The sequence below is a fragment of the Protomyctophum bolini genome (genome assembly GCF_963924005.1).
Source record: "Protomyctophum bolini genome assembly, chromosome: 11".
Lineage (NCBI taxonomy): Eukaryota > Metazoa > Chordata > Actinopteri > Myctophiformes > Myctophidae > Protomyctophum > Protomyctophum bolini.
In genome coordinates, this window is record NC_137872.1 from 27,274,653 (window position 1) to 27,299,957 (window position 25,305).

The 25,305-nt window shown below is 42.7% G+C and overlaps 2 protein-coding genes across 4 annotated transcripts; one reads left to right on the forward strand and one right to left on the reverse strand.

The window, feature by feature from the left end:
• Positions 1-1,631: 1,631 nt before the first annotated feature.
• Positions 1,632-10,731, reverse strand: LOC308323651 (uncharacterized protein). The gene is made up of 9 exons (XM_080775411.1): positions 10,703-10,731; positions 8,193-8,289; positions 7,411-7,534; positions 7,121-7,278; positions 6,603-6,745; positions 5,947-6,127; positions 5,406-5,545; positions 3,829-3,991; positions 1,632-2,259 (listed from the first exon to the last, which is right to left on the reverse strand). The coding sequence occupies exons 1-9, from the start codon at positions 10,714-10,716 to the stop codon at positions 2,194-2,196; spliced, it is 1,086 nt and encodes a 361-aa protein (XP_080631537.1). The 5' UTR covers positions 10,717-10,731; the 3' UTR covers positions 1,632-2,193.
• A 722-nt stretch (positions 10,732-11,453) lies between these two features.
• Positions 11,454-24,820, forward strand: wipf2b (WAS/WASL interacting protein family, member 2b). 3 transcript variants are annotated; one of them, XR_013964910.1, is made up of 9 exons: positions 11,454-11,622; positions 12,846-12,940; positions 14,380-14,686; positions 17,324-17,449; positions 17,891-18,514; positions 19,230-19,451; positions 20,113-20,214; positions 20,315-22,906; positions 22,940-24,820. XR_013964910.1 is itself a non-coding variant. In XM_080776364.1 (8 exons), exons 2-8 carry the CDS (start codon positions 12,875-12,877, stop codon positions 20,365-20,367), a joined length of 1,500 nt encoding a protein of 499 aa, XP_080632490.1. In that variant the 5' UTR covers positions 11,454-11,622; positions 12,846-12,874; the 3' UTR covers positions 20,368-24,820. The 3 variants fall into 3 exon arrangements, 2 of the variants coding, with proteins under 2 accessions (XP_080632490.1, XP_080632491.1); XM_080776364.1 differs by having other exon boundaries at positions 20,315-24,820; XM_080776365.1 differs by having other exon boundaries at positions 14,380-14,512; positions 20,315-24,820.
• The last annotated feature ends 485 nt before the right edge of the window (positions 24,821-25,305 follow it).

Here is a 25,305-nt window from a genome sequence, read left to right on the forward strand (position 1 = left end):
TTGTCATATTTGTGTGCGTGAATCAATTTTCAGCGTATCGTACAGATACCGGGGTGTGGACGAGACCAAAACAAGGGTGGTGCCTTTGTCTGTGTGGCACGTAGGGGCCTATAGAGTTACCTAACGTGTGGGGGGTTTGGGTACTGGTTATGTCACAGTGAGCAGTGAGCAGAGGAATGCCTTCTAAGTGGCCCTGGCCCATGGCGGGAGAGGAGGCAGTGAGGGGGGCCCCTAGTGATCAAACAGAAGAACTGCTGGAGACTTCACCCAGCTAAAAATTGCTCATTTTTACAATTGGTGTCTCTGCAGAGCATTGCATCTCTTGGTATTACAACAGCTAAAGCTAAAGCTTGGTCAGTAAGCAAGGTATAGTGATCAATATCATTCTCACTCAGTTTTAACCAATCCAGCCTTCCCGTGGAGGATTTATTGTCATCCACAGATAGCATAGGGATACTTTCAACATTCAGGGTCATTACGAATGGAATATGGTCTGAAGTGGCCAACTCATAACAGATATTAATGTTGTCAAGAGAAGCATGGGCGTCCGCTGTGCATATACAGTGATATGTTTTGGTTAAAAACAAAACAGTGTTGTTAAAACATTAAAGCTCTATTCTCTGATAGTAGTCATTGCTATAGTGTATGGTGAATAACAGGTAACAGGCCAGGGGTCCGTCTCTGCAGCTCTTGAAAAAATACATTTACAGGTGAATTTCCACCAATCAGGAGAGACTAGAGTACTAGAGTTTATTACATTTTATAGTGTTCCTTCCATTTCCAATTGTGTCTGCTTACTATCACCATCACTTCCAATTTCACTTGTTTATTCTCTCCCCCCTGATAAAGTTGGTATCTTGACCTGAAAAGGTATTTTCTGTTTACTATTAGAGCTGGAGAGACTCCGTTACTGAACAAACGCTCTAGCAATATTGGGCTGTTAGAAATAGAATATAGAGCTATTAAACACTTATTTTAACAAAATAAATATTACTGCAACATTAACCACTGGGGGACTCCGCTAAACTACATTACTTAGTTTACCTAAAAATAAATATTTAAATGGTCTTTTCCTCTCTACATCACTGAAAATAAAATGATTGTCTATTTTTTGTACTTTATGCTAAATACATAAACCAAACCAAACCAAAATAGCTCAAGCAGTCTCAACCCATTGTAAGCCCCAGAAACAAAGTACACTAGGGTTCATGTGGCTATAGGTTTTTTGAGTATAAGTTACTAACTGAACCACGGTTCAGAGATTCAAAGCCTTGATGCATTTGCTGGCACTGTATCGCTCAGCTAGGCTTTAAGACGTGGCATTTTATTCCATTATGTAACTGGCTTCTATTTAGATACGGCATATCGTTGCTGTCGGACAGAAACCTCACAGCTCCATATTTCAACTTTTTTGTTTCTTTTATAACTAAAAAGAAATCACACTAGTGTCATACAAAAGTAGCAAATCTACAAGCTCACAACGCTCATGGTGCAACGTGTTGTGGGATTATAAATCTACCATTTTTGCTATTACAATTCTTTTATGTGAAAGTGTGTTCTGAGATTTTTAGCTTGTGATATATAATAGCCTAACTACATTGGATCCATTGGAACACAGGTTCCTTTTGACCATTTCCTGAATACACTTCTTCAATATGATAGATTACTTTTCAAATTAAACATTGAGATATTGAAAGACAAAAGTAATCCGTCAAATGTGTAAGCAAGTGTGTAATGTTATAAAAAAAAACTTTATCTGCCTTTAACCTTAAATAAATCCACATTAAAAATCATTTTGAATTGTGTGTAGAAGGACAATCGAGATAAATCTTAGCGCGATCTATTTACACACTACATCAGGAGATCATCCAAAACTTGACAAAATTAAATAAGTCTGTCAAATAACCATTTCAATGCCTGAATTCTGTGCATTTTAGTTATACTGAGTGATAAAGGTTTGTTCCCCCCCCCCCCCCCCCCCCCCCCCCCAAAAAAAACAATATAATCTTTACACGCAAACGAAGACGTTCTCAATGTGAGGGGTTTATCAATTAGAATACAGGTCACAGACTGCCCCCTTGTGGAGCAAATGAAAAACAACATTTAAATGTTACAGAGCAAGATTGAGAGAAAAGGTGTTGGGTGTTGACGTTTAAAGAAAAGAGTGACAGAGAGGACAATTTAACATACAGGTCAGATGAGGGTGCAGGAACTGAGGAAGACCAACCACTGTGTCAGACTCAGGTTGTCCTTGAGAGGCTGAAATCAAAAGCAGTCCACAACTTAATAGCAGGTACTCTATGACGACTCACTCAACATAATAAAATCAAGTCACTTTGTCTTGCAGCATGACAACAGTGTCACACAAAATTAACAGTAGCAGATGTCATGCACAAGCTGAAAAATAGCTGATAGGCAAAGCTCGCAACGCAACGCAACGTTACTGCGAGCTTGTTGATCTGCTATTTTCAGGGAAAGCTTTCCCCACAATACGGATACTGGGGTTTAACCCATTCTGGGCGGGAACCCATTTTGGTGTTTTACCCACTCAGTTCGGGAACCCATATTTGGGTTCTGTACAGTATGTACAGTATTAAAAAATGTAAACATTCTGATTCTGCTATATAAATATTTGAAGTTTTTCAGAAACCTTTAGATTTAGAGGCATTTTTAGAATCGGCCTCAGGCCTAGTGAGTGTTTTCTCGATTGATTGAATGTAGCAAATGAAGCCATATCTCTTGTGCGCACATATACACACATGCACACACACCCACGGGAAAAAGAAATACACAAAGATAAAACAAAAAAAGGATTCCCAAAACACTCACATAGACAAGCTCAGACACGTACACTCATTTATTGTTTTTAACGGACTGCAATGGAAATAAGCCGCTTTCTTGCATTTATCCCTTTGATGGTGGTGTATATGTATAGTGTATTTTCTGTACATGTAAACATTGTCAATAAACTTTTTGTGTTACGTATCCTGTTAGCATTCTTTTGAAAAATCTGTACCACCGTACTTTTTTGCAAACTGTTAATAAGATACAAAATCAATACATTTAGCTACTATTCTGGTGAAGTTAATCTATTATCCTGATGAGCTCTGACTCATTCTGACAAGTTTTGCATACTAAATAAGTAAAATAACTAATTCAAATGAAAACCTAATAAAATATAAAACAATATTTTATGGGAGGGGTGTATATAAATGAGGTGTGAGCTTGGGCACTTCTGTCAGTCTGCTGTCTGTAGGGTAGAGCTTCAACTTGCTGTTGAGCTCTAATGAGATATCTTTGGTATGTTTTTGCCATCTCGTGTATGACACTTTGGGACAATAGATCATGTTAAACTCAAAATGCATGCCTTGCCATCCTTGTTTTAACCCATTCTGTACAGGAACCTCTTTTGGCGTTTTAAGCATTATGTTATACTTATACCCACAAGCAGATCTGCTTGTAGGTCTGCTATCTTTGAAATATCGTGAAAATGTGGCGCAAATCTTTGAATATACATTCTTTCAGAGTGAACGTTTTTAACTCAAATCTTTGCTTCTGGGGGGGTTCCCTGGAACAACAGATTTTCAGATGGGGGTCGGCGGCCAAATACAGATAATTCTGGGGCTTCTTGACATGAAATAGTTCTAGAACCACTTATATAGAAACTGTCATGATTTAGAAGACATTTTGGAGAATCGTCCTCAAGTCTAAATGGGTTAAATATCTTGTCGTACTTAGGGTACAAAAGGTCACATATAACCTCAGAGACAGGGGTGTGACGTGACACACACACACACACACACACACACACACACACACACACGTTACCTGTAGCAGTGCAGTGTCTATAAGTTGTGTGTCTTTGCGTACAGACAGCAGTGTGGCCTGTCCTGCAGTCGGGTATCCCATCTCCACGTCCAGAATACAGATGACTGAGGCAGACTTCAGAAACATCAACTGCCTGTCTGCAGGACGCCAGTCTATTGCAAAACTGAACACACACACGCGTACGCAATTTGGACAACTTTAAGAAATGATATTTGATTTAGTATGGGTCCATTTGGTTCCATTTGTACACACTGAGGGGGGATTCACACTATGGTCCCGGATGTGCACTTGGGACCACTTGGCGGGTGTTGTGGTAGTGTGAATGCTGCGTACCGTTCCCGGGAGCGGATCACCCAAACGCTCCCGCGACCACATCTGGACCGATTGAAGTGTACTCGGATACGGATCGATGCAAAGTGAAAGCATTGAATACAAATGCATGAAGTGTACTCGGGTGCGGAAGAATCAAGGCCAATGTGAATCATGGCCAGCGGGGACCAGGGAACCGTATTCGGGAACAGTTTGAATCAAACGAACTCAGTGTGAAATCCCTTATCAGAATTACAAAGGTTGGAACTCCTTTCACACTATGTAGTATGCACACTTGTTTTAACCACTTCAGCCCTAAAAAATTGCAGATCTACGCGATGGGACACGTTGTGAGCTTGCCTTGTAGATATGAGCATTTGCGCCTGTCGTAGACATGCGCAGGGCAAGTTCAGTCAGGGAACCTCAGTTCAGTCGCGCCGGCCGTTAATTGGGCCACCGCAGCATCAGGCTCTCATCCACATGATTCACTCAGCCAATCACACACTCACTCCATCTCATACCGGCTACTTTAACCGGAGGTTTTGCATTCCTCCTCCTGCTTGCTTGCTTGCTGCTGCTTTACTGTATACTGTGCGCTGCTGTATATAAAGTGCTCACCCACCTCCACCCCAGCTACCACCTGTCGTTTTGGATCTACTGTTTAGGTACGGGGGATTCGGAGTCCCTATGGTCGGGACTGATGCGCTTGACCTGAGTACCTAAAAAGCAGATCCAATACATCGCCAAACCATAATAAATATATTGTATTGCTTATCTTATATTCAATAAATATATATATTACATCCTTCTTGAGTTGTCTGACTGAACTGCTATTTTGGAAACATTTCGGAGAGAAACAAAACAAATATTTATATTATATTACATATACAGACAGACAGTGGATGAATGCAAGCTAAGGTTTTGTGCAAAAAGGGTTTTGTGCAAAAAGGGCAGGCAAATCGCTGCCGTGTGAAAGCACTAAATACAGTTGAAGTGTACTCGGGTGTGGAAGAATCATGGCCGATGTGAATCATGGCCAACGGGGACCAGGCAATCGTATTTGGGGACAGTTTGAATCAAACGGACTCAGTGTGAATCTGCCCTAAGAGGGAATCGTTAAGGAACCGGAATCACTCAAATCCTAATTGATCCCGACCCTATCCTTGTACCCGACACAAACACAAATGACTGGGCCGTAGAAATGCATGAAAATGAAAGTAAAATTAAGCTAGTTAAAAAAACGAAAGCTTGTGCAATGCACTACCAACCTATCATGCAGGGCCTGTATCTCAGCCAGCATGTCCTTTTGACTGGTGAAGCGCTCCGTCACCTCCACCAGGGTGGCTCTCAGCTGAGACATACGGCCATTGAAACACTCTTCCATGATGCCTGCTCTACCTCCACTCATCTACAGAGTATAGAGAGAATGACAGACAGAGACATTAGTCTAATGTCTAATGATTAGACAGCTCTCTGCACATACACCTAAACATCTACAGTCAACTACATGTACTGTAAATGATTCGGAACAAAGTAAACAGAAATGTGCAGAAGGTTTTACGGTATATTTAGTTTGTTTTAAATACATAGAGTTTTTTACCTCATTGCATTCCTTTCTCAAACTCGCATTTATGAACAAATGAAGTCAGGGTGTACTGTACTAGGAGCAGAAGTAGCTACTAATACTACACTACCAACATCAATGGTTATTTGCTATTTTTATATTGTTGCACCTTATATCCTGAAAGTAGTAGTAATGTTCCTAATAATAGCAGTAGTAGTGATTGTAGCAGTAGTTGTGGAATTCACCTGCAGTCTGAAGCGATCATCGTGGCTCCAGGTTACAGACAGCTTTAGCGGCTCCAGCTTGGGGGAGTGGCTGTAAGAGTCACTTTGACATGGCCCCAACTCAAGGCAGAGCTCTGACTGGCTGACCGAGACTATCTTGTAAAGCAACGTCTCCTGGGTGGCTGTCACATAACCCTGTAGCCTGGATTGGTGGAAGGAAGCATGGGTAATACTAATTACACAGTGATCAGTAATGCAAATACTCGTGCATAGATGCATACACGTCCAGTCCATCCCAGTGGTTCTCATTTTATCCCCTTGGAGCGCCCAATTCTTACATCTGCCAAATGCTGAGACTTTGGCACCCCGGACCGCAGATTACAGTATATTATATTATCATCAGCAGTCAGCACTTATACTTATACATGTATTGTGAATTGTTGTTCTCTTTTTAACCACTGCACAAAATAAGTTTCTGAAAGTAAAAATAAAGTTATTTGAAGTTGAAGTTAAGGAACCAATGATCCATATCCATACAAACACACCAATGACTATAATATGTGCCCCCCCCCACACTCTTTAGCACACACATACTGTCAGTACTCATTGTGAGGCTTACACTACACACATAGATACAGATGGACAAACACACAACAGCAAATCTACCCATCACTTACTCGTCTTTAAGCACCTGCCAGTTGTCAACGTAACCATGCAACGTCTCCAACTCTACCCTGAGATCTGACAGCTGACCTTCACAGGCGCGCAACGCACGTTGGGCCTTCTGCAGGCGCTGTTCCAACTGCTCACTCATCTCTTTCTGTTGGAGAGGAGGAGGATTTAATACCGGGGTGAATAAAACACTGGCAGTAGGTCCAATCCTCTGGACTCTGGAGCCATGAGATGAGAACCACTGTTCCCAAGGGCCCCTAAGCCTCAATGTGACTGAAATACGGAGGTCAGACTCAGAGCACTGCGTTCCACATGGTTGAATGTTTGACAAGCTTCAAGGTCAACAGAAACATGCACGATATATATCCCCACGAGGATGATTCAGCGGTCTCGCTTCTCATCACCGACTGACCATTCATTCAGCAACCCTGTCCACATATAAACTAAACTATAACAAGGAAATCATAATATTTTGGTGTGTGTGTGTGTGTGTGTGTGTGTGAGAGAGAGAGAGAGACGGTACCTTTTTCTCTATTTCTTGGACCAGCTGCTTAAGTGTCTGTCGTTTGGTGTAAATCTGCTCCACCTTGGCCTGCAGTGTGCTGATCATACTCTCCATCTCTTCAACCTGGGCTTTGACCTCCGCCTTCACAGACTTCCACCTGGTACGTGCTTTGTTGTCTGTTCACACACACACACACACACACACACACACACACACACACACACACACACACACGCGAGTAATGAGTGTGTGGTACTGTGATTTCAAGGTTGAGTATAGGTGAGCGAAGTAGAGAGGGAGTACAGTACCAGGGTTAGACGGACGAGGCTCTGTCAGCAGTTTCTGTGGACATTCCAGTCCCTCCAGCACAGAGATCATGGCGTCCAGAACGGACATCTGACAGATCAGAAACTTCTGCATACGACGCTGATCCTACACGTGCGCGCGCATGCACACGCGCATGCACACACACACACACACACACACACACACACACACACACACACACACAGTCACACAGTCACACACACAATCCCTGATTACTGATCACTGAGAGAGAGAGAGACCTGCATTCACGCAGACAATTCAATAGAATGAATAGATTAACAGCGAAACAGGCACATGAACATGGAGACAGACAGACGAACATTGAGGGGGAGGCCCCCAAATCCCCCTGGACTTTTTCTGAAGACCTCAGGGCCTTCACCCCGCTCCCCGAGTCCGTTCCCGGACACCTGATGGGACGAGTGGCCCCCTCCCTACCATGGAAGTATTGGGAGGAGGGCAGAGGGGAAAGGGCCACGAGGCTGCTGGGGCACCTATAAGGCAAGAGCACGAGCTGGAACCACCGACGGGGCAGGGGCCAAGGACCCCCCACCCAAGTCCCCTGCCCGGGAAAACATAAATATGTTTCCATACATTATTTAACATTTTCCATACCTGGAAAAATATTAAATGAAATTCAATGCTTTCCATACTTGCGTTGGAACCCTGCAGACAGACAGACAGACAGACAGACAGACAGACAGACAGACAGACAGACAGACAGACAGACAGACAGACAGACAGACAGACAGACAGACAGACGTACTATCATGCGGGAGCAGTCGGTGTCAGCCACATAGTCGTCAGTCTGCTCTGGGTCCCCATACAGGTCCAGGAGAGCAGGGTCACATCGCCCCAGCACCCTGTCAAGAAGTAAAGAGTGAGAGACAAGTCAAAACATGGAACATATCCATTCGAATACCAAACTACTCGCCCATTGAAGGTGGCAGGCCTTTACCAACTCGCCCCAGGCGTACAGCTGGCGTACAGCTGGCTGTTCCCCAGGAGTACAGCTGGTGGAACTGCGCGGCCTGGTATTCCTAAAGTAACCTAAATTAATCATGGTTAATCATGCTAACCTTAACCTCAGTAAAACTATGCCTAAACCTAACCCTATACCAAAAAGTAACCCCAGTAAAACGATGCCTAACCCTAAACTTATTTCTAAGGGGGTTTAGGGGCGACTGTACTTGATACCACCTCTGGCAGAGAGCGAGTCTACCACCAGTGGAAGAGGAGATTAAGAGAAGAAGGTGGGGATGGATCGGCCACACACTTCGGAAGCCCAATACCAGCATCACAAGACAAGCCCTTAAATGGAACCTGCAAGGCACAAGAAAGAGAGGGAGGCCGAAGAACACCTGCCGCAGGGACCTTGAGACTGACATCAAGCAGTGTGGACTGACATGGAAACAGCTGGAAAAGAAGGCCCAGGATAGAGGAATCTGGCGAACTGTAGTCAACGGCCTATGCTCCATGAAAAGGAGCGATAGGCATAAGTAAAGTAAGTAAGTACTTGATACCATCGATTCGATTGCACTTGGTTACTGTTCATTTTGAAGATCATCCAGATCCAGATCTAACAGTGATGGAAGAAGTACTCACATCACGTCTCATGTCTTACTTAAGTAAAAAGCATCAATACTGACATGTAGAGCTCTATCTAATACTCTGAAGTTCTGTATTAAAATTGTAGGCTAAGTAAAAGTACAAAGGTATCGGCATCTAAATATACTAATCTTTCGATCAGTACAAGCTCTACAAGCTCACAATGTGACTCTTCACGACACATTGTGAGCTTGTAGATTGGCTATTTTCAAATGTATACTAGGGCTGAAGTAGTTAATGTATGTCTTATAACTAATAATCAAAATCTAGTAATACATATTAACTAAAGTTTTCATAAGTGTAGAGTAAAAGTTTGCAGAATTACAGTACATTTCAAGCACAACTCAATACAAAAACTGTGGACAACACCATAAAGCATTACATTTGTTTACAATAGGGTTCACCATTTTCAATTCATCAGAACATCATCATCAGTACAATTAGCCCCTCTCGGAACCCCCTGGGTCAGCCCAATCCGAACCGAACCGGGCTGACCCGTAGGGTTCCTGGTCACGCTAAGATTTTTCAATGCGATTGTTGGGACGCGGATATACACAAACTCATAGTTTAGTCGATCGGCGCGGTATTACGACGCTTTTTATTGTGTTTGTTTACGGATGTGCGAACTATAAGTACCTTACATACCTCTGATAAAATCTCCTGTGTCGCGGAAGCCGTTAAGTATTTTTAATCCATGTTTGATTAAAAATGTCGCTTTGATTTCTTCTTGTTTATTTACCGTTTATTGTACCGCCTCCCGATGTGCGGTTGGCTTTGCGGGCTATGTCCCTGCCTTTGATCTGCTCCGTCATAGCTGTAGCACCACTAGCTAGCCAGATAGGCGGTACAATGAGGTGTCAATAAACAAGGTAGGAAGAAGCGACATTTTTAATCAATCATGGATTAAAAATACTTAACGGCTTCCGCGACACAGGAGATGTGTCGGTATGGTATGTAAGGTACTTATAGTTCGCACATTCGTAAGTCAATACATGAATAACCATGGTAAAAGCGCGCAGAAGTCCGTCTCATGGCGTGTTTACATTGTATTTGTTTGTGCGTAACTGGCGACAGCCCCACGTGAAGCAGGACCCAATGCAGTAAAGTCATAAAAGTGTCAGAAACTTTACTACATTCGGGTTCTGCTTGCGGGGCTACAGTACAATATGAGTGACATAGTGGGGTAGAAGTAAAATTATTGAAATTTGTAATTGTAAAATACCGGTACCTCAAAATTGTACTCAAGTACTACAGTAATCGAGTGCATGTACTTGGTTATACTTTACACACATGAGTACTAATGTATTATCGTTTGAAATGTACCCATTCTACATACTGTGAAATACAAATTTCAATCAATCAATTATATATTATTTACCAGCTGAGCTTATAGCTGTAACTTGTTGTAAGCAACTGCATCTTTGTTAGCCCCATATGTAGCCACATACTGGGGCTACAGCTTTGTACGCTTGTAGCATTAATAGGATATGGAACCGTCTGTTGTTTTGTTTCTTGTTCTCGTTAACGGACAGCTGGGTCAAAATAAGCATCCATATAGTGTATATTAGAGACACATACATTGTTAATACTTAATACAACTACCATATCGAGATAACGTTAACCATTTTCTGTTTAAAATGTGTTAAATATCTTTGTGAAGAACCTTACCATTCCACGGCCATTTTTGTTTTCAAATATCGGCGGTACCGTATGCGATGTGATTGGAGGTTAGAGTATGACGTATGTGCTCGTGCGGGCCTTTTAACCAAACAGCGTCCTGTCAGAGTAGTGAGCCCGCCTACTATATCCGGTTATAGACACGAACGCGCGTGTGCGCTCACAAACTGTTTCCGTATCCGCTGTAGGCTGGATGTTCACACTGCAAGTGTCCATCATCAACCTCCCAGCCATTTTAATACCCCAAATTAATTTTCTATTAACTATATTAACTCAAATAATAGCCAATCATGATATGTAATGTCTGCTGTTGCCAACTACAAGATTGTTGTGATGTGGCCTCGATCAGTTCTTTTCACCACACATTTCACAATTAAAAATCCTGCCAACCAACTCATGTCTTTTGTTAAATATTTACTTTTTAATTTTATGTATTCATAATTAGGCACTGTGATGTAACAAGTTAACAGTAACATAACAGAAATTAAATTGATCCCCCCCCCCTCAACATTTTCGTCTTCTTGTTTATTATTCCACATGCATTGCAGTAGTATTAATAGTTATTATTATTAATGACCATATTATTATACAGTAGAATAATACATATCTATAATCATAATTTAAATAATCAATTCATCATTCTTATTAGCCTTAGTTTGACGGACTGATGCATCATGCATGCAGTCAGAGTAGTCAGAGAGAGTGTCTTGTCATCATTTCACAGTGGGGTGCAGCAGCAGTATTTCCTCTCTTCTCTTAAACCTGCAGAGATCCATGATGATGGCTACTGAATGCAGCTAAACACCACCACAGCTACAACAACATTGTAACACCAGTTTAATGATGGTAATAATGAGTTAAACTTTAAAGAACCAGATCTGGAACCCATGGACCTTCTAAACACATCACAGGTCGGTTTATTATGGATGGTCGTTGTTTTGAGGAATGTGCGTTGCTAAATGTCCCCCCCGCTGCTTTTTTGTTATGAAATGTTATTGTTATGATGATTATAGCGCCTGTTCCACCTCATTTAACAGCTGCTTATTTATCCTCTCGGTGTTGTGATCCGAGAGAGAATCTTTGAGGTTATACCAGTGTTCATAACGCTATAACAGTGTTATAATATAATTGCTATAGCTGTCTGTCTGTCTGCAGTGATTTCCCACTAACCAGCCAGGCCATTATTGATGATGGCGTGTGAAGCTAACGATGCTAACTCGGCTAGCTTGCAATAAACCCAGGGCAACTTGAGCTGGCATTGTTTTAAATGTAGGCTATAAGACGTTTTATTTTATGTCAGTTAGATGGGTTTTATTGTATAAAGTTAGCTTTGCAACCCCGATGCACTGCTGAGAATAAAGCCCATACAATGGAGGTTTCGACAACGAATCAGACATACACTGGATAACAGTGTTAGCTTACTATAGCTCTGGTTTTAGTTGCTCAATTTAGCTAAAGAATGTGAATTCAGTGATTACATTACACTTCTTTATCATGGTAGCGGGGGTTGCATATATACTGTGGTCGCCTGGTCGGGGACCCCCAGAAGTCATTATGCTATGTATATACTCTTCCTGTTGATGATTTATTGTATTTGTATGTTGTATGTCTTCAAATGTCCAGATTGAATACCATAATGGAATCAAGCCCTTAGGACCTTTTGTGTTATCCTTTTAGCAGCATTGTATAATCGTCTACTACTGTAGCCTACTATATTGCAAACTGTTAGTGTTAATAAAGTATTCAATCAATGCATATATATGGGTTCCAGAAGGTCCCCAGCAAAATTAGTTAATTTAATCAAAATCAATTTAAACCTATCCAGCTTGTAGATCAGCCCAAAGTGTCATTACTCTCTTACTAGATTACTCTGAATCAGCCAATCTGCACGCTCATAACGGTTTGAACAAATTAAATATTTTAATAACACACATCCTGTATAGGGATCGCCAGCTGGCACAAAACCTTTTCAGATAGGGATTCGTAGCCAAATGCATATTAATTTGGGGCTTCTAATTGGCATGATATAGGAATTGCTGTTATAGGAAGTGTGTGTGTGTGTGTGTGTGTGTGTGTGTGTGTGTGTGTGTGTGTGTGTGTGTGTGTGTGTGTGCGCGTGCATGTGTGTTTACAGGTCAGGACCAGGACAGTATAAAGAGCAGGATGCCAATCCCTCCCCCGCCCCCTCCTCCCCCTGCGGGTCCTCCACCTCCGCCCACCTTCAGTCAGGTAACACACACACACACACACACACACACACACACACACACACACACACACACACACACACTTTCTCTCTCTCACACACATTGCCTTTGTTTTGTTTTTATTACCCAGCGTCCAAGGGTGAAAGTGCATTGAAAGTTCTTGCCGGAACTATACACCAACGTTCCTCATTGTGTTTTCCTCATTCATGCATCCCTGAACACATGCATTCAACTTCTTTGTGCCTGTACACCTTACACACAATAGTGTAGAAATTACAAGCACATGAAAATACAGAAAGGTATTTACATTTTGATCTATATAGGCCCTTATATGGTTTAAGTCAAGACAACAAACAGTATAGTTTAGACTCAAGTGTTTGTAAACTAAGCATTGGTTTTTCAGACTGTCCAGGAAGGAACCAAAGAGTAAATTGGTTTCCAGTAAGTGTGTGTGTGTGTGTGTGTGTGTGTGTGTGTGTGTGTGTGTGTGTGTGTGTGTGTGTGTGTGTGTGTGTGTGTGTGTGTGTGTGTGTGTGTGTGTGTGTGTGTGTGTGTGTGTGTGTGTGTGTGTGTGTGTGTGTGTGTGTGTGTGTGTGTGTGTGTGTGTGTGCATGCGTGTCACGTGAAAGTGTGCATGCACTAAAACACTGCTCTGCCATTGTCCTCTTCCTTCCTGCTTTCATCCACACCTCATTAGATGTGTGATGGATTTTTTGTTTGAGATTTCAAAACATCTTGGAATGCATCCATCATTCCCTTTTTACAGCAGACATTCTTGATTTTCTACTTTCTTTCCGATTTACTTCACATCTTTGATTACACTGAATGTTCCCAGCACCAGCTTCAGGCACGGAGGGAAAACAAAGGCATGCTTCGTATTAATAACAACGATGAAACATATGAGTTTAGAACTGACTGCAGGTATGACTTTGGAATGGTCTTGAGTGACACCCACGACTCCAGTTTCACATGAGATTACATAATGTTATATTGACTTACTGTAGGGCTGGGCGATGTGTGCAAAATCTAATATCACACTCATTTTGACCAAATCGACATCTACATTGTGTTTTAACATCATTTTCATTTTATTATTAAGGAATGTCACAGGAAGATAAATATCAGTAGAAAAACAACAAAAGGAAAACCAAACTCACAAGACAAACATAAACCCAACCACCCAACCCCTTAACCCAAAAAAGTAAAAACACAGTAATATCGTATTCTGCCGATTAATATACATTTTTATCTCCATTTTTCAGAATTTGTCCATAATAGTGAAAACAGTTGATCTACCGGTACTAGATCTGCTATTTTAACATTTTCTTTACACATTTAGAAAAATAAGGCTTAAGTGATTAATACCAGGACTTTTTGTACCCCCAACCCTCTCAACTATCTTTCCACTTCTCCCTCAACCCTCCCTGTCTTTCTCTGCTGCAACCCCACCCAACCCAACAGGCCAACACCACCCCTCCCAAGCTGAACCGAGCGGAGGCCAAAGGTCGCGGTGCCCTGCTCTCCGACATCTGCAATGGCAGCCAACTGAAGAAGGTGGCGGTGGTGAACGACCGCAGCGCTCCCCTGCTAGAGAGTAAGACCCAAACACCAAAGACAGCTACAACACCAACAACAGCAGTAGATCACCCATACATTCGGTTATACCAATACTTAAGTCAACCAAAACAGCAACAACCGCAGCAGTCCTCCCCGGAAGAGCAGAAGAAGGGGACCAGCGATAGGAGCGCTCCCATATCGCTGCTAGAGAGTAAGACCACACAATGTACTGTACGCACCGATAGGCTGTATGCAAGATGCAAAGTTGTATCTAATTTGGATCTATTAACTTATTGTAGCCAGCCTTTCCATACGTTCCCTGTCCAAAATCGTATCCACCGGGGGGGGGGGGGCGTTGTTCGTGAATGATATGACTAGCTGTTTGCCAGGATAGACAGCTGAGGCGTTAGAAGGGTGGGGCGTATCAGGGCGATACATACGTTGATGTTGATGTATTGTATTGGGGCAATAATATGTATTTTCTTGTTTTTATTTGTCAAAAATAGCGATATAGAAGGCCACAGCATGTGGTGTGTTGTGCGCCTAGATTGTCTATTTGTGGATTTCTTTCTTTTGAAAGTATAAAATACCATGAATAGACACTTTTGCCACATCTAGCCAAATCTAGTGTCATATCACGATAGCGATCTATAATCTATAATATTGCCCAGCTCGGAGGGCCCAGCTAGGGCTTAGGAAGTCACAGTGCAAGATTCAGAAGGTTAATATGGAATCATTCATTTTTATATTATTTCTGACTTACTGTATGGTTACACCAATGTCATGATAAAAACACAATTTATCTAACCCAAACAACTTTTAATGCCATTTGAAAGCAAGAGCCTCTGTAACTAGTTTAAGAAACTGAATTAAACTCTAGTGAATTCATAGGACATACATACTAGTAATAAATAAGGTCTCACGTAAACCACTGAATACTGCTCATCATAGTAGCTTCTGCTTAAGCGTGTGGATATTCGCTTTCACATGCACGTATATGCACTTATAAAATAATATGCAAAGGTTTGATGCAAAGAAAGAGCAACTCTCCCCGTAAGAAGCTAGACTACTTGATCCGCTCTGTCTCAGGTGAAATATCACAGCTGGGAGTCAGGATAGCACATCTTTTGCACGTCACGTTGCTTGCGGTATATTGAACAACATATAAGGATTAGAGCTGAGGAAGTTTGCCTCTCCAGGAATATCATGCTTAATTTATGCTCCGTTGTACTACTGTGTCGCTTGCCCAAAATAGCGATATATAATGCATTGTGAGCTTGTAGATCGGCTATTTTCAGTGATCGACACCACCATACGACAAAGTATAAATCAGGCAGGCTTCACGCATTTGTTAATTGAAATGAATGCATTTCAGCAAGATACTGAGTTACAGTAAGATACTGAGTTACAGAGTTACAGTAAGATACTGAGTTACAGTAAGATGCCTCATATCTTCATTAGGACATTGGTTCATGTCGGTCTGTTGGATGCATGTATGTGTTTTCTGTAAAGCTTCAATTTTGTGTTTTAATGTCACTGATTGATTAATGTCACCTCATAAATGCTTTATTATTATTATTATTATTATTATTGACTGCCATTCTTATACTTAACCAAATTATTATTTACTGTTTAACAAAGTCAAAATTAATTAATAATTTGTCTTAATTCTCAAATAATTAGGATCGGTCGAAAGGCCATTTTCTTGTGGCTAGCTCCCTATTTCCTGCATTCAAACTATATCATAGCATTAGAAAATGTATGTACGTACGCCGTTAAAGGAATGTTTGTTATAAGTTCCTTATGGCAATATATAAATTGTTATTATTATTTCATAATAGACAAAAAGGACAAGTACTGGAATAGCTGGCAAGAAAAACAAAGTTGTAAGCATCCTGCATAGAGGCTATTGATGTCATGCTTGTTACTGTCTTTGTTCATGGACGTTTCCTTACATACAAAATACATCTTGTTGCCAGAGGGAATGCACAGTTGAGCAGGTGCTTATCAAATGTCTGTTGTTGTCCAGTTTGATGTCATCTGAAGAGTGTCTGTACAAACAGATATATTCCATTCCAAATTGAGACGTCTCATTGCAAGCTGATCGATAAGTAAGTTAGGTGAGGTCACAACAAAGCTAAGGGGAGTGAGATATTATTTAAAACAATACATTTCAGTTATTTTAATTGATACTTTAATTGACCGCATGATGACAGAATGGAAGATATATTTAAGCACCTGGTTCAAACTACAGCATGTGTGTGTGTATATAGTATAGTACCTTAAGGCTTGATACTGCACAAATCATATAGCTTCACTGGTTTCACTTTTTGCATTTCAATCTCAATATATTTTGCAATACACATTGATGTGATGTTTTACACACAGAATAAATTAATTTTAATCAATCACCACCCTCAAATGAAAGATTTAAATCTCTTGCAAATTATATTGGATTGCCATTTTTAGTTTTGCAATCTCCTGCATATAATTGTTCACCCTAATAATATCTTGTATTCTACTTTACTGTGTGACATGTTTTACCACTGTTTGTCTTGTTGTGCTGTCCTTTTGATGTCAAACGGAGCTGCCTGGGGCCGTAAACGATTCATTAAATTTTACTCATCTCACTGCATCTCATCTCGTGTCATCTCATCATCAGACATACAAAAATACATGACATAGCACCGTGGCATGCTCTCACCACATCTACCCATTCAGTAGCATTCATACGATAGTAAGTGAAACTGTAGTTGTAGTCGCAGTGTTAGCATAGCATAGTAATGCTAGCAGTTTGCTGGTAGGGCCTCGACACTTTGACTTAATGTCCAATGGTTGTGGTTCTCAGAATCTAAAGGAGGTGGGTCTGGAGCCGGGTCAGCCAATGGCAGTGGAGCAGGAAGCCCTTCGGGCTCTGTTCCACCAATCGGAGGACTGTTCCAAGGAGGCGTTCCCAAACTGCGTCCAGTAGTGGGTGAGTAGCTGATTGGCGAGCTTACACTAGGTTCATGTGTTTGGTCCGACGGAGCATTGGTCCGAACGACAACCTACCTCAAACCCTCACCCTAACCCTAACCCCCCCCCCCGGGGCAGCACACCTAAAGCTAACCCCAACCCTCTCCCGACCCCCAGCGCACCTCGGACCAATGGTCCAGAGGAAGTGCCCTTACACTAGATAATTGACACTGGGTGGAAAAAATGGGTTACAAAATAGTGGGATAAAATTTAGAGGAAAAAATACTTAGGGCCTAAATGGAAGCATTTGGTAAATGGTGCTATCCCTTTAGGACTGAGTGTTTGACTGTACTTTGTTATTACACATGTTCAGAATTTGGTCAGAATTTACGATTCCATCAATCAAACAATAGCCATCGTTCTTGGCGCACAACGTCTCACTGATGCATGCTTGTTTCAGATGGATCGACCGCTCGCTCCACCTCCACCCGAGCCGCCGCCCCGCCCCGCCCACCCAGCCATCGTCATGACGACTCGGACGGCCCCTCCTCCCAGGCCTCGTCGCCCACAGAGACGGCGCGCACCCAGCGTCCCTCCCTCCCCAACCTGGCCTCCTCTCCCTCCTCCTCTCCAACCGGAATGATGAAGCACTCCTCCTCCGCCCCTCCCCCGCCTCCCCCCCTCTGTCGCCGCGGCAACGCCCCCTCGCCTCCCGTCTCCTCCTACAACAGGGAGAAGCCGCTTCCGCCCACGCCCCCCAGCAACACTCCGCCGCTGCCCGCCAAGCCGCCGCCGTCGCCCGGCAACAGCAGACGACCTCCGACATCCGGCGGGAACCCCGCCTCTTCCTTGGCTCCTCCCCCTCCGCCGTACCGTGTGGCCAACGGGCCGTCCAGCCCCGAGGCGGCGCCCGAGCTGCCACAGCGGCACAACTCGCTCAGCAATAAGAGGCCGGCCCCTTCGCCGGGAGGCCACACCCCCACTAGAGGCCCCGCCCCTCCTCCCCCTCCCTCCCCCACGCCCTCCCAGCAGGGAGCCAACAGACCACCTCCCCCAGTGAGGGAGGCCCTAGGAAGAGGAGCGGGTAAGCACTTTATTAGCACTTCTTTTAGTTTTTTTTTTATTTAGTGCTAGCAGTGACACTGAGCAAAGTAGATGCAAGTAAATGAAAACAAAACGGTAAAATAAAAATAAATTATAATCAATTAAAGCTAGCAGTGCATTATGCACACAGTCACATTTTAAACACGGTTACATTCCAGGTATTTGCTGTAGCTGACACAAGGTTCGCTTGTGAAGTTGAAGCAGGAAAATCCGCACACCAAACAGCTCCGATAAGGTTTTTCAATCAAAAGCGACGTTTGGAGCAAACACAGGCTCACAGCCTCAGAAGTCTTAGGATAAGCCTGTGTTCGCTCGAAATGTCACTTTTCTTCCAGATTAGAAATCCTTTTAACGGGAGACATTTGGTGTGCGGCTTTTTCTGCAAACCATCTAATGTGGTTTTGAAATGGGCACACACTTGCTCTCATGGACCACAATGTAAATGGTTTATCCTTTTGACAGATATGTATACAGAACAGATAAGTACTTTATATGTTCATATATATCTCTGCAACAATACTGCCTCATCGAAGTTGGTATGGACACTTGAATATGTATTATATTATCATCACTATACCCAAATCCAGCTCAAGTGGAGTTTTTGACCATAAATGACGAAAAATAGACAGACAGATGGATGATTTTTGTCAGTAAAAACTGTTCTCAATGGAAACATGGTGTAACCTCCCATGCAGCTCCACCAGTACCAGGCCAGCCGTCGTCGAGGGGCGGTGGGCGCGACGCTCCGCCGCCGCCTCCTCCTCCGTACAGGACGCACGGTAGCCCCTCCCTGTCTTCAGACCCACCCACGCGGGGGAAGCCTCCTCCTCCCCCCTCCCGCACCCCCGCTGGGCCTCCCCCGCCTCCCCCTCCCATACGCAATGGACACTCCCCCTCTATCCCTCGTTCCTTTGTCGGTGAGTCTGCCTAGTGCCTACCTGTCTGTATGTATGTATTTCGATCTAGCCACCTGTCTGTGTTCTCTCTCTCTATCCACCTGTCTGTCTGTGCCTCTGGACCCTTTTCCACCCTTCTTTGGTTCTAGAACTGGTTCCCGTTCTAGATTCTTGGAGCCTTGGTGCTTTCACGGAACCGGTAGCCATTTTTTGGTTCCATTTCTGAACCAACTTTTAGGGTTCTGATTCTGAACCAATTCATTTTCAGTGGAAACACTCTCTGAACTGGTTCAATATTTGGTGGGGGTAAAGACCCCAACCGGTTCAAGCCTGGTGGAAAAGGGGCCTGTCTATTTTATCTGACACCTGTCTGTATTCTCTCCATCTACCTTTCTATCTGCAGGTATGATTTATGTATATAATTAAGAATCAACCATATCAATTTGTCCAGATGTATCTTTTCCGTGTTTGAACAGAGACAATAAACCACTCTGACTAAAGAAAAAAAATTGGAAAACTGTCCTCTGCTTCTAGCCTTCCTTCCTTTGTCTCCTGTCCTCCCCCCTACGTCCTTCTCCTGCTCTCTCTCTTTCCCCCCCCTTCCTCTCCCTCCTCTTCTTCTATTCCTCCATTTCTGTGCATGTTCGCTGACTGACTTCTACTCATTTATCTCTACTTCCAGACGACTTTGAGTCCAAATATTCCTTCCATTCTCTGGATGACTTCCCTGCTCCGGATGAGTATCGGCATTTTGCCAAGATCTATCCTAGCAAGGCCAATAGAGGTATGAACACGCACGCAAGCACGCATGCATGCACACACCGCACGCACACACACACACCCCCACACACACTAACGTGTCATGTTTTTGTGTTTGTTCTCAGTGATGAGAGGAGGCCCTCCCCCACTGCCTCCCCCTCCTCCGTTGGGGAGGTGAACGCTGAAATAACAGGACCTAGGCAGGAAATGATGTAACACACACACACACACATACACACACACACACACACACACACACACACACACACACACACACACACACACACACACACATAGAAGCACTTATATATACACACAGACACATAATGCATACATACATGGAAACGCATGCAAACACACACATACACACACACACACACACACACACACACACACACACACACACACACACACACACATGCAGACGTACATATAAACACATCATCATCATCTATCTCATCTACAGCATCTGGCTTCTAGCCTGTCCACAAAGACTCGTATGACTTCCGCCTCGTCAACGCTCACTCTCTATTGGCTGCGGGGACTGTAAGTCCCAGTCTGACAGCATGACGGACAGCTGGGAGAGCCATTCTAACGTGTCATTCAGGGACTGTAAGTCCCAGTCTGACAGCATGACGAACAGCTGGGAGAGCCATTCTAACGTGTCATTCATTCCACCGCCCTGGAATGGGGTAAATAAGGATAAGAGACTTTTTGAAAGCTCATACATTTTATTTTTTATTCGATACAAATGGAACTGGACATTTAACAGAATGAGAACTTTTAAAAGATTATTGCGATTTTGAAAGGAGGACAAATGGATTACCAGAATGACTTGTAACACCTGATTTAGTGGTTTGTAGAAATAGCATCTACAGACCTACAGGCTCATCACGCGTTGCGTCGGTGTGCAACACCCAAACACGACTAAGTATAAATGAGTCATAGCTCTGCTGCTGTTGGGGCTTTTCGTTCTCGCCAACCTGCCTGTTATGTTGTCTCGGAGCTTTTCTGGCTATCGTCGCATTGGAAGTACAGTGTGGTAGCCCACGGCAGTGCAGTGCAGGGCAGAGCCCTATGTATAACGAAACATAATTCAGGAACTAACGGAGTCTTCAGTGGATTTGGGGCTCTGGCTGTAGGATCGCGTCATTGGCACTGATTTAAAAAGAAAAGATTATTTTCATGTGTGTTTGCTGTATAAATCGTTAATGAAAAGCCATTTCCTCTCAGCGGCAGGGTGGTGTGGTGGTTCAACAGGTCCACACGTCTCCACCCGTGTCAAAGTGCCCTTGCTCCAGCATCCATCGGAAAACTCGCCTCAGCAACAGGTCCATGTTGAGTAGTGTTAATATAACCATAGAGCTGGATATATAAGTTTGGTTAATCACTGAAGCCAACAAGAAGGCAGTGACGGTAGCCCTGAATAGTGGGGCTATAAAGTATGAGGGTTAATTTATGCTTTGTGCGACAAGTGTCGAACGATGTGTTGCATGACAAGTGTGCACGATGAAAGGAATGTATTGTGGAGGACCTTCGCAGAGGGTGTCAAAAGGTTTAAGCTTGCATAAAATGTTGCATACTCTGGTTGTAAAGAAAGACAAAGTAAGCTCTGTTACCATGGAGATGCCACAAGTCTACATCCACTTCCATGTTCATATGCTGTCTGTGAATCGCAGAAAGTATCAATGGGCAAAACTTGGAACATTGTGAGACATGTAATGCAACGTCTCTAATCCGACACTTTTATGCACAGCATAAATTAACGTTAAGCCTCCCCGTTTTAGAGACGGAATACAAGACTGGACCTTCCCTGATCCAGCTCCCCCTGCCTCTCGGAGTAAAAATAGATGTCTATTTTATAGTTTTTCTCCCTCACTGTGTGTATGTCAGTTAAGTGCTTACTGGCTCGCTTTTGGGGCGAATATGCTCAGTATGAAGGAACAAGCACACAACAGCCGATGGGACTGTGGGATGGTCTTGAGCGACCGACATCTCATTGAAGAATGCAATAAAGACGAAACGTTTACGAAGCGTTCATCCACAAGCCAAATCTGCTGCAGAGGAGATCCACTCAACCCAGAGCATTTTTTGGACTCAGTCATCATTGCCACGGTATACCTTCCATTGTAACCACATACAGTACATCTGGACGGAGGTGTTGGTCATTAAGCAACCGAGGAACTATTGCAACCTCCTTCTTTGTCCCGACCGCCACAGACAGGCTTAACCGACGTGCACAGAAGGAGGTGTGATCATTTGGGAAGCGGATCACCCCCCTATGAATCAAAACTTTTGGCAGAACGCTAAATGGGTTTAAATAGTGTACCCAAATTGATAGGAAATTGTTTGAGGAGATTGTCTCCACAAAGTGCCAAGATGGGCAGAAGTGAAGTGGGGAAACACGTGCTGAACTAACCTCAATGGAACTTCACCCTCTCTCTCTGTCTATCTCCCTCTCTCCCCTGCTGCAAGTTCTAGTCCAGGTCTGCTGGTCTCTTCCACACAGTCAAATCCTCAGTCTATGATTGCAACTCATTTAGTTACATTCCTGTACCCTCTCTGAGTTAAACTAACACTCACTCAGGATTTTACAGTGCATGTTTAGAGTGATGACTGGGGGAACATACCATGTTTGTTTGTTTGGTACTAGAATTATGGGTGGAGAGAGACAGTCACGGGTAAAAGATCAAGCCTTCCGTGTGCGTGATGATGGAGTGTTAGCTTAGAGTATACTCTAAGAGTGTTAGTGGTTAGTGGTTAGTGGTTAATGGAGTCAGTGGTTGATCCTGTGGTCCTGCAGCATGGGCATGTGCCCCGCCCCCTCCCTCTGTCCTATTATCACTGTCTGTCAAATCCTGAGTGTTCGTTTAACTCTGAGGGTCCACTCATTGTCGTTGTGGGGTGGAAATGACAGTATTCCAATGGATCCAGTGTTGTTATTATTTAATCTCAAACTCACAGACAGACTTGGCCACTTTCAAGCTGGTCAAGTCTACATTGGGCATGTGAACCAAAATAAAAACAAACTAAAGGAGAGCCAATTCAAGCTCACAAAGAATCGCATCGAGATATGTCGTGAGCTTGTAGATCGGCTATTTTTGCTACTTTCTTGCAACAAAGTATTAAATGGGGGGTATTTGGTCGTATATGTCGCCTCTCTGAGTTAAATCAACACTGAGGATTTTACTGTGTACTTTGACAAAAAAGACTAAAATCTGATGCATGTTGTCTTATCTGTGTCAAAGAAGCATGTCAGCTCAGCCTGCATACAGTGTTATGAATCTTAATGGACCTCTCATCATCTGAGGTTGTGGAAACCTTAAACATTTAACTGTCTGCCTGTTAATTCAACAGCCCTGTTCCGTTTGGGGATGTCTCGTGTCTAAATCAGGTGACCTAACACTTTTTGTTCCCTCTCCGTATATCATCATTGTTCATCATGTTATATGGCTCAAATTTCCTATTATTAAACAAAACAAAAAAATTAGAAATACTTAGAGGTTTGCTATACATTTCCAAGACTAATTTCCTACTGACAGTAGAACATGGTGACAGGGACCTCCGGTCGGTTAAACTGTTATTGTTTCTTAACTCGCCCTTCATTGCTGGTATTTTGCCTTATTAAATGTTTGCTGTAAAACTGATTGATTCAGGATTTGTACTATAGACGACAAAAAAACTAAACAACAATGGAAAATCTGTTAACTGTTGAAAAGGGTGATTTAACACTCTTCATGGATAACGGTATAAGAATACAGTAGTGATAATAGATGTTACCTTACAGTGTAATGGGTTCATGACTTCATGTATAAAGCTTAACTAACTAAACACGACATGGGAGCAGGTGGGAACTGTATAAGGCCATTAAAGCCTGGTTTATACTTAATCTCGTACGACGGTGTCGCACGTAGAAAATAGCCGATCAGGGGACCGCGGTAGCACAGTCGTTAGTGCTGTCCCCTCACAGCTAGAAGGTCCTGGGGTCAGTCCGTTGCTCTCCCCAGGGTGGCAGAGGGAGTGTAGTGTAGAAGAGCAGTGTTTCCCAACCTTTTTTGTCCCAGGGCACACTTTTCATAGCCTAAAAATATCGGGGCACACCTAGATATACGTATGTGTGTGTGTGTGTGTGTGTGTGTGTGTGTGTGTGTGTGTGTGTGTGTGTGTGTGTAATTGTGTATATATATATATATATATATATACATCATTGACACTGGGTGAAAAAATGAGTTACAAAATCGTGGGATAAATATGTAGATACAAAAAAAGAAAATAGCTGATCTGCAAGCTCTCAATGTGTCACGATCATAGAGTTGTCACGATGTGATCGGCTATTTTCAACGTCTTATGAAATAAGCAGAATGCAGTGAAAGATAATGGTTGTCTGTCTGTCAGTCTGTCTCATGGATGATCTAACAAGAGTATTCTCTGTCACTCCCTTTGATTTGATGGCACAAGGTTATTTCAACTGGAGCTGATTCCCTCTCTGTCTCGCTCTCTCTCTCTCTGTCTCTCCCTAATCCCAAGAACTTAATCTCAATTATTAACATGCCCATTCACATACTTCTATAAACTTGGTCAGCTGTTGTCCAGCTAAATCTTAACAGATTAAAATGTCAATGTTTAAATCACTAAGGTGTTGTGAAATTATTATTATTTTTGCTTTTATTATACTATATTTGTATAGATAGATAGATATTTATTGTCATTTAACATGTAGGCTACTTGTACAACGGAATTAAAAGTGCCAACCGAATCAAATCACTCAAATATATGAAGCTAAAAATCTATGAAATTAATACAACAAATACACACATTTGTTATTGCACAACCCCTATTGCACTATACTGTACCTATAACAGCTGCAATTACATGTTTATTGCACAATAAGGGTATGTATTTGCAGCTGTTATCATCTCTACTGAATTTTGAGCTAAAGAAGTTAATTTACTTTGGACAGTTATCATAATGAAAAGAGGCCTTGTGGGAAATAGGAGATATCTATGTTGAGATACATGGTTAGCATGCATTTTAATGTGGGATTGTGGACTGTTGTCCTTCTGACTTTGAACCATAGAGGGCTTTGAACACTAGGTGGCCTCACTTTTGTTTCCAA

Excerpts from the sequence above, each read along its gene's own strand:
- wipf2b (XM_080776364.1), top strand. The coding sequence starts at position 12,875 with ATGCCAATCCCTCCCCCGCCCCCTCCTCCCCCTGCGGGTCCTCCACCT. Across the intron at positions 12,941-14,379 it reads CTCCGCCCACCTTCAGTCAG|GCCAACACCACCCCTCCCAA; the intron begins GTAACACACACA and ends CCAACCCAACAG. Across the intron at positions 19,452-20,112 it reads TATCCCTCGTTCCTTTGTCG|ACGACTTTGAGTCCAAATAT; the intron begins GTGAGTCTGCCT and ends CTCTACTTCCAG.
- LOC308323651 (XM_080775411.1), bottom strand. Across the intron at positions 7,535-8,192 it reads CCGACTGCTCCCGCATGATA|GATCAGCGTCGTATGCAGAA; the intron begins GTACGTCTGTCT and ends GCGCACGTGTAG. Across the intron at positions 6,746-7,120 it reads TCCAAGAAATAGAGAAAAAG|AAAGAGATGAGTGAGCAGTT; the intron begins GTACCGTCTCTC and ends CCTCTCCAACAG.